This window comes from Frankliniella occidentalis, unplaced genomic scaffold (genome assembly GCF_000697945.3).
Source record: "Frankliniella occidentalis isolate FOCC.00 unplaced genomic scaffold, Focc_3.1 Scaffold44, whole genome shotgun sequence".
Classification (NCBI taxonomy): Eukaryota; Metazoa; Arthropoda; class Insecta; order Thysanoptera; family Thripidae; genus Frankliniella; species Frankliniella occidentalis.
The window spans coordinates 651,826-660,254 of NW_026267174.1; the positions used below are offsets into that span (position 1 = coordinate 651,826).

Consider the following 8,429-nt stretch of genomic DNA (forward strand, 5'->3'; position numbering starts at 1 on the left):
ATTTTGTTTCTACAATGTTTTCAGAGCTTTGTGAAAGTAATTAATTTTTGAATAATAAATATTCATTTTTGTATCGGCAGACATCAGCCGCATTTTGTTTTGTTTTTTTGTTTTGGGCTGCAGGGGCCACAATTACCTCGAGCCACGGTCCGCGGTACGCCCTGACCGACAAGCCGCGCCGCGCCGCAGCCAGGTTCTCGCCGGCCACGCAGATGGGGACGAAGACGGCCAGGATCACCGGGGCCATGAGGAGCGCAAACACGTCGGCCTTTGTCCCGCGAGCGAACACCTGTTGGACATGGACATGGGGCACGGACATGGACACGTTAGGGCTGTGCGATGGGTACTTCACTATACACTCAGGCGTACGCCAATTTTTCTGTGTTTTTTTCTTCTTCATTTTTTCTGATTTGTTGTCTTTGTTTTTGTTTTTTTCGTGGGAGGGGGGCGAGTGTAGGGTGCACACACATGTACACATTGATTTTCTCATACCTCTACGGTGCTCAGCAGTGGCAGCACGACGCTGACGACGAGCAGGTGCGGCATCATGTCGGCGAACGCGTTGTCCATGCGGAGAAGCACGTCGAGCACGCCCCGCAGCAGCGTGGGCCAACTCCGCGAGCAGCGCTCGACCTGCTCAGAGAGAACGCATCGAGACCATAGCAAACAAGACCGCGTCTGTGGAGCCCGCAGCGGCAATAACCCAAGAGTGTGAACGACGCACAATACTTGTCGCTGGGTGAACGCTATTCGTACAAAGGCACAAGTGTGTTAATTTCAAAGTAAAATTCCGTTCAGTGAACGGATGCTTGGGCATTCACACACACTTGCGTTTCCAGTGCAATACCTCGATGCCGCGGCCGACGGCCTCGCACAAGTCGGCGCAGGCGGCGTAAATGAAGAGCATGCACAGGATGAGGCAATAGAACGAGTTGATGCACACGAAGGCCATGCCAGACTGCACGGGCAGCCACGCCAGGCGCAGGGTCCACTCCAGCCCGAGGGTGGCGTCGTCGTCCTAAGATGGCTCGGTTATACAAACACAACACAAGAGTTCTTTAGTTTTTCGCACATTCAGGCAAAAGCAATAAATTTTTAAAAAAATAGTCCAACATTATCTTATTTTCATTTTTGTGCACACCTTTCAGCAAATGCTTGTGCACCCTACAGCGTCGAGGTGCACCTGGGGCTGCCAGTCACTCACCGAGTTCGCGACGAGCCGCGTCGCGGCGCCGGCGATCTCTTTGATCCACAACGGCTTCACGCAGACGAACATGATCGAGACGAGCAGCAGGGAGGTGCAGCCGTAGACGTAGAAGAAGCGGACGAGCCGCGCGCTGAGAACAGCCGAGCCGCGCATGCGACCCTGGCGGCCGCGCGAGCATATTGACGCTGATAAACCGAGTGAGCAAATACTGGTGGGTGTGCAAGTCCAAACTCAAACTGTGCACTTACAAGTGCATAAATACCAAGTTGAACATTTTCAAGTGCACAACTTGGAGTTGCACACTTACAAGTGTTGGCCGGTTGCACAGTTGGCTTATTATCGTGGTTTTCACGTGCATCGCACATCAAAAGCTTTTTAAGTACGAGAACTCGTGAACTATTCCCCTTTCTTTCCCCAACTTTTCTCAGCAAATTATAGCTGAAAAACAGTACAAATTTCCCACCAGCGCCTCTCCCGGTAGAGTGGGTCGGCAATTCTCTGTACCCCATGCATGGATGACGACTAGGTTGCCTATTTGCACGGCGCAAGGCAGACGAACGAAAGGTTTCTGCAGTAACAGTGTAACTACAAGTAAATACCCCAAGGAATAACCACGCTGATAGGCAGTGCATACGACTGCAATGCAAAGTTCTCGTTCTGGCAATGAGTAACATTTGGAAACCGTTATTGTGGTCATTGTGATTAGACGCACCTGCGAGTCCCGGTCCGCGCGCGGCTCGAGGTCGGCGGCGAGTCGGCCCAGGTTGTGAAGGATGTCGCAGAGGTCCGCTTGTCGACGCATGAACACCAGCTGGGAAAAGACGCACGAGTACACACCGATGGTCATGCGGATGGCGAACATGGTCCTGGAGCCGAACGACTTGGACAAGACGGCGTCCACCAGGAACAGCCCCGTCCCCGCTACGGTCACAACCAGCGAACTCTGAGGACATGACTACATCTTTAGACTGACTGAGCCACTGAGCACAGGCAAAGTTTTATTTTTGAAGCATATGCAATTGTGGGCTGTTCGGGCTCAAAAGATTCTAGGAACATCCTTCAAGATGCACTTTATGAGTGCTGTTCGGTACGACATTCGTCGTCAATAAGCTCTGCAAACCGTCGTTGAAGTGACCCAGCTATTCTGAACGCGTGCCGAACAGAAACGTTGGGTTTCCAAACAAACCTCACTGATTCCGGAGGGGAACCAGCACCGATTCTCACAGTTATTTGGAGGCTCACCGGGGTGCCGCGGCCCCACGCGAGGGCGCGCTGGTGTAGGCCCGCGTGGTGGTCGCCGAGGAGCCGCAGCCACCACTGCAGCTGGCCGGCGAGGGGCCACGGGTCGGGGGTCTCGACCGCCATGGCGGCGGGACACGGCCACGCCCGGGAAAAGGTGGCGGGAAATACTGAAGGCGCTGTGTGCAAAACAAACAAACAAACAAACAAACAAACAAACAAACAAACAAACAACAAACAAACAAACAAAATCCTTTCCGATCAAAACCGTTTGTTTTATTATTGTGGGCTTCGTTTTTGTTGCGTTGTCCCGGGTCGCGTTGACTCCGCCTCCACTTACTCGCCCTGGAGGTGCAGACGCACTGCGGCCCATCCGCACGCGTCCTCGCGCCCGTGCCCTCGCCTGCCCCATTGACTTGATTGTCAGATCGGCGCAATTAGCTCACCAGGTGGTGTGGGTCGCACACGCCCGCCGACGTCATGAGGAGGAGCGGTGGAAGAGGAGAAGCGCCAGCAACGTGGACAGTCCACCATTGTAGAGCGCAATACCGCGCAATACACTATTTATTTTTCAACAACGCATCTCGACCTCGACCTTCCCATGATCGACTTTTAACACGGCCTCCCCCCTTTTCAGCAGATGATACGCAGTTGTCGTCAGCTTGCACTCTCGTAAAGTTCGCCAGTTAAAGCGCAAAGTTCGTCAGTTAGACAAGCAAATAATTGTGGGCTCCTTTCAGCTGCAAATTCCCCCCTCCTGTCCCGTAGTGCTGTTCACACTGAGCAGCTCCCGCGCAGCCTCACGCTCTGGTCGCCGTTTAACGACCCGCCATAAATGCGCTGCTATGCCACGACGTGCACCCAGCCCTCCGCCGCGCTGACAGCCGCGTTCAACGCCGCGTTCAGCGCCGCGTTCAACGCCTCGTTTAACGCCGCGTTTGACGCCGCGTTCAAAGCCTCGTTCAAAAGCATCGTTAAACGGCGCGCCACTCCGGGCGCAACGTCGCATTGCTGTCACATGTTTTTAGTTGGTGGTTCTGAGTCTTACGAAAGCGAGGATTTGGAGTAAAAACTCAACGCTATACTATAATTCATCTGCTTTCACGTTAGCGTTGGCGTTAACGTTTTTTTCCTCTTTCTGGGCGAAGGGCGAGAGGTATAAAATAAAATCCACAACCATGGCATCCTCAGAAGCGCTACTGCATTAAATGCGCTTCAATGCACATAAAAGGTGACACATTGGTGACGCATTAAATGCGCATCAAGAGTGTTCTAAATGCGCACTAAATGCATATTAAATGCTGTAATGCGCTTTAAAAGCGTCACCGATGCGTTACCTTTTATGTGCATTTCAATGCGCATGGAAGCGCATATTTAACGCGGTTGACGCTACTGGGGTGGGGAAGAAGGATGAGACTTGTCCGAGCGAAACTGCACCATGATGACGAGATACGTGACTGATAGGGAGACGATCTGTGTAGGACACGAAGAGCGCAACCATTAAGTTTTCGCTAAAATGTTATTGCATCAGGAGAAAGACTGACGGGACTGACGGTTAAAACCAAATACTCACGGAGGTGAAGAGAGGTCGGTCGACGCTGGTGAACCCGCTCAGTGACAAGTGAGCTGGCCGGGAACTCACGGACATGTAGAAGAACGTCACCTGCAACGGCAGTCGAAATAAGCACCCACTTAGTTAGAGTCAATGCACGCTCCAAGTCCAAGCAGTAAAGTTTTTGAATGATACGCCTTACCGCTCGGTGGAAATGCTCGTCATGCGCGTCCAGCGACAGCTTGTCCAGGGCAGAAACCACAGGACCGTGCATCTGTCGCATGCATACGAAAACCTCAAAAAACGTGTTAGTTGAAAATCGTATGAGTGGTTGTGGCGCTTTCTACGTACCGCAGTTACCGCCGCGTGGGCCAGATCACTCATCCAAAACAGCTCAAACCCCAGGAATAGCATCCAAAAGTATTGCGAGGCAGCCAACATCACGATCCTCAGAGACCTGAGAGGGGCGAGCAAACAAGGAAGACAACATCGAAACCATTTGCAGTACGAGCTGAAGGAAACACTCACAGTAGCGCGAAGCTCAAGTAGACGGCTAAAAGCATCATGATGAAGATATGCGATACGAAGAACACATCCAGAAGGTAGACGCTGGGGCGGTCGTTGAAGAGCGCGCGCAGGCTGACCCACAGCTTTTGGGCACGGCGCACCCCCACAGTGTCACCCGGGCGCAACTGGGTCCCGTTTAAAAATGAAAAGTTCCGTATCTTGTTCCCTTTTTGTTCCGAAACAGTCCGTCAAGCTTCGGACTGTTCCGCGGTTAGTCCGTGCACCGTTCGGACTAGCCCGGTTTCAGCCCTCCATCGGACCGACCAACATCGGGCTTGTCCGGACGGTGTTCCAGAATCCCTTCCTCGCCCGATTTTAGTCCGATGCGCATCGGACTAAACCCGATAACAGTCCCGGTACGGTCATAAGGTACGGACGAGTCCGAATTGCGTCCGCCAACAGACCCAGTTGGGCAGAGCTCCTCTTATTTGACTATCCCTAACGCGAACTTCGAAGCCTAATTTTGTTTAAGTCCCCTTTCAAAGTTAAATTTGGTCAATAACTTGTGATTGAAGACTGAATCTAGTATCGGTGTCTGCCTTTATATTTCTGTATCAGCTCACACCCTTCATTTATAATCAAAAATGAATGTTACAGTCATGCATTACATATGTAGTTTAAAGTTCACTTTATTATTTTTGTTGTAAGATAAATTTTGTTGTATTGTATCGCACTCAAGTAGACATCGTAGAGCGTCCCTTGCCTACATTATTGTCGAAAACCGCATTCGTATACGTCGTTTCGTTCGCCCACTACAGAGCACGACGCTTTGCCTATAGAGCGAGTAGTTGAAGAGGCGGCCCGATGGCATCGTGTCCAAGAAGTCAGCATGGCTCAGTTGGTTAGAGCGTCGGTTAGGAAAGGACAAGTCCGAAGAGCAGGGAATCGAATACTCGTCTTCTCTGCTTTTTCTCGGGCGTCCCTTTAGTGTGAGTCCGAAACGAGTCCGATGTCGCACCAGCCCAGAGCGTCGGACATGTTCCGAAAAGTGGCTTATTTTACGTCTTTTCGGGCTCGTCCGAAACACGGATTTCGGACTGAGTCCGATGAGGGACATATTCCGGAACTTCTCATTTCTAAACGGGGTCAGGTGAAGACCAACACGCTTAGGGTGAGGGAGTAGTCTTATAACTATTAAATTCATTCGGAAACCGAGCCACCCCTTCCCAAATTGAACGCGAGTTCTTCATATCCCAGCAGACCACTAACTTGGTTTAGGTGCTCGCTGAGAGCGGTGGCTGCCTCACGCAGCTGTAGGGAGTACGTGGTGTTGAGCATGAGGAGCAGCGTGGATATTACTGTGGACGAATACGCAGCGGGGAGGTAGAACCGCATATCTACCAACGTGCCGGCGAGGTCGTCCGACTTATACTCATTCTGCCAAAAGGATGATTCTTAAGATAAACCATGGTAACTTTGCATTTCTGTTGATCAACTGCATATGTATAAAGACCACGCTCAAGCAACTTTCTAACCAACCTGTATCTCTGAGAACAACATTGCAATGGTGACTCCCAGGCCAACGATCACGAATAAGACGAATATGAAACCGCGCAAGTTTCGAACTCGGGAAGCCCAGCGGTCCCGAAGATGTTGATTAGTAACAGATAAGAAGGATTCCTTTAAACAAAATCATTTTTTACATTTACATGTGAAATTAGATAGAAACTTTCTAGAAAAAGAACTTCTGCCTAACGGGCAGAGGCAGTATAGGCAACCAGCTCTCTTGACTTAACTAGCCGTGAGGCCACATGTGACCGGAGGTAAAATGTGTGATTTAAAAAAATGAAATATCTAAAATACGCGTACTACGCTACTACGCTACTATGGTAGTGTATACACTTTACGGAAAAATTCCATTTGTCATTCCATATTCATACCTCATATTCCGCAAAGTCCCACATCAATTTTCGCAAATTAGTTGTACACGTCCAGACCCAGGGGCCGATAGAACAAGGCAGCAGAGCTAGGATAGCCTCTAAAGAGAACAGCTTTGAATCCCAATTGCTGCTCGGATCAAGAACTTTTCCTAACTTTTGCACACACAAAAAAAAAAACATGTTGGGATTACGAAAGAAAGTAAGATGGGGGGACGCAAGTTTCTCTGAAAAGGCTTGTTTTCACAATGTACCTGATCTTTCCAGACGAAGGCGTAAGAGACGCAGAATGTGGAATACAACAGCACAGCATACACCAGGCTGGATCGACGCACGGAGAGAAGCGGCTTATCTGTTAGTTGAATAAAATTATTAACAGTATGCTCGGTTGCTTGAAGCAGTGAGAGAAGAATACCTCGAAAACTTACACAAGCAATTGAAAGATACGGGCACTAGGCCGATGAAAGCCATTCCCAGCACAACCACCGCCAGGGGACTTGTACGAACGAATGGCTGGAGTAAATCCTTCAGCAATAGAATCAGAAACGTGCGTAAGATTCTTACAACTTACAGTAACTAGCCCTTTCGAGGGGCAGCATGTATTTGAAGTTTCCCTTACCGTCCTTGTATCCTCTCCGTCCTGCTGCTTTTGTTGACCATTTCTTTTGGGTTTTGTGTCAACTGATTTTAAGGCCTTTCCGGTTTTACCAGCAATATAGACATCCTGACTTGCGTCTCTGAAGCGAATAACGCGGCCAGAAAACGCGACCATTGCCCAGCGCCCGCAAACACTGCAGAGTGTTCAGTTTGATTCAAGTAAGGCATCGTCGTAACTGAATAATTTAAAGTTCTATGCTGCATAGCCAACTAAATACAAAATTATTTAGAGTAAGTAACAAAATGTGGCTAGTCACAATATTAAGAACAAATCAGTTATGCACACACAACTTTACACAGTTTTACACAAGTTATGAAGTTTTAGGAACCAAATTGCGTCCGGTCGGCTCACAAAAACATTTACTTATAGGGAACATAATTGTCCCATTTCATGTGTACAGTACACTGTAATCCTAAGTATGTATAGTAAACTCTTCCTTGTGTATACTTGAAAGCACACCTTCTTTGTGTGTACAGGCGTGGCACACACTCTTAGTGTGTAGGCGCCAGAGAGCGTAGCGCTATCGCAAGCCCACGATTCCCAGAGTGTGCCACGCATGTACACATTTCATATTGTGTGCCATGCAAGGCACACACTACACACTTCCTTGTGTGTGCTTTCAAGTACACACAAGGAAGAGTGTACTATGTACATACTTAGGTTTACGGTGCACAGAATCGGTGCGGTGGTTTCACCAGCCACCCCTGGCGTGTGGGTTAAATTTACCGTGTGTCCAGGCCACGACACAATAAGTGTTGTGGGTTCGAATACCGCAGGGTTGGGCCATCATGGCGCACGAGGGTACAGACAGTAGGCAAACCCGCCTAGTGCTGTGTCGTAGCCCTGACCCACGGTAGTGCGCCAGTCCAAACCCCAAAACATGGCCAGCTTAAACGACGGCGACAAAAATAGAAAAAGAGAGAAAACACTAACACGTCCGTGTCGTTCATTTCCATCAGTAGCGGCTCTGGCTGCGGTCGCAACACTAAGGCGCCTTCATGAAAGGTGAAGAGGTCAAGGGCTATCGATTCTGTTCCGAGAAAGGTGGCGCCTCGGCCGCAATCACTGAGAGTGAAACTCCGAGACCAAGTTTGTACAAAAACGTACATTACATTGACGTTTAACGCTTGGTCACCGCGCTGCATGCGCCAACAGCCGTTATCATCACTGACTGTCGGAACGTTTCCACGGTCGTGATGCACGCAGGGCCTTCCGGAGGACGCAGTACGCGCCCGCGTCACGGTGGTCACGGTTTAGCACGTATAAGAGGGCGGCCGGCCCTCTCCTCGGCGCACAGTGTTCTGCATTGTCCCACCCGCCGACACAGCG

At 50.0% G+C, this 8,429-nt stretch overlaps 3 protein-coding genes and 1 long non-coding RNA gene across 7 annotated transcripts in view; 1 reads left to right on the forward strand and 3 right to left on the reverse strand.

Moving 5' to 3' along the window:
• Positions 1-8,429, reverse strand: part of LOC113216783 (gustatory and odorant receptor 22-like) — a 28,368-nt gene that overhangs the window by 10,735 nt on the left and 9,204 nt on the right. The window lies entirely within an intron of this gene.
• The window catches only part of LOC113216781 (uncharacterized), a 21,628-nt gene that overhangs the window by 1,874 nt on the left and 11,325 nt on the right, over positions 1-8,429 (forward strand). The gene's annotated exons all lie outside the window — the stretch shown is intronic.
• LOC113216778 (uncharacterized) lies at positions 128-2,793 on the reverse strand. Its single transcript, XR_008011070.1, has 3 exons — positions 848-2,793; positions 493-633; positions 128-289 (listed from the first exon to the last, which is right to left on the reverse strand). It is a non-coding gene; the product is annotated as an uncharacterized LOC113216778 (long non-coding RNA).
• LOC113216777 (uncharacterized) lies at positions 3,506-7,254 on the reverse strand. The gene is made up of 11 exons (XM_026436602.2): positions 7,062-7,254; positions 6,871-6,967; positions 6,697-6,794; positions 6,446-6,598; positions 6,045-6,185; positions 5,775-5,942; positions 4,527-4,690; positions 4,350-4,455; positions 4,201-4,272; positions 4,020-4,109; positions 3,506-3,919 (listed from the first exon to the last, which is right to left on the reverse strand). Exons 1-11 carry the CDS (start codon positions 7,212-7,214, stop codon positions 3,836-3,838), a joined length of 1,326 nt encoding a protein of 441 aa, XP_026292387.2. The 5' UTR covers positions 7,215-7,254; the 3' UTR covers positions 3,506-3,835.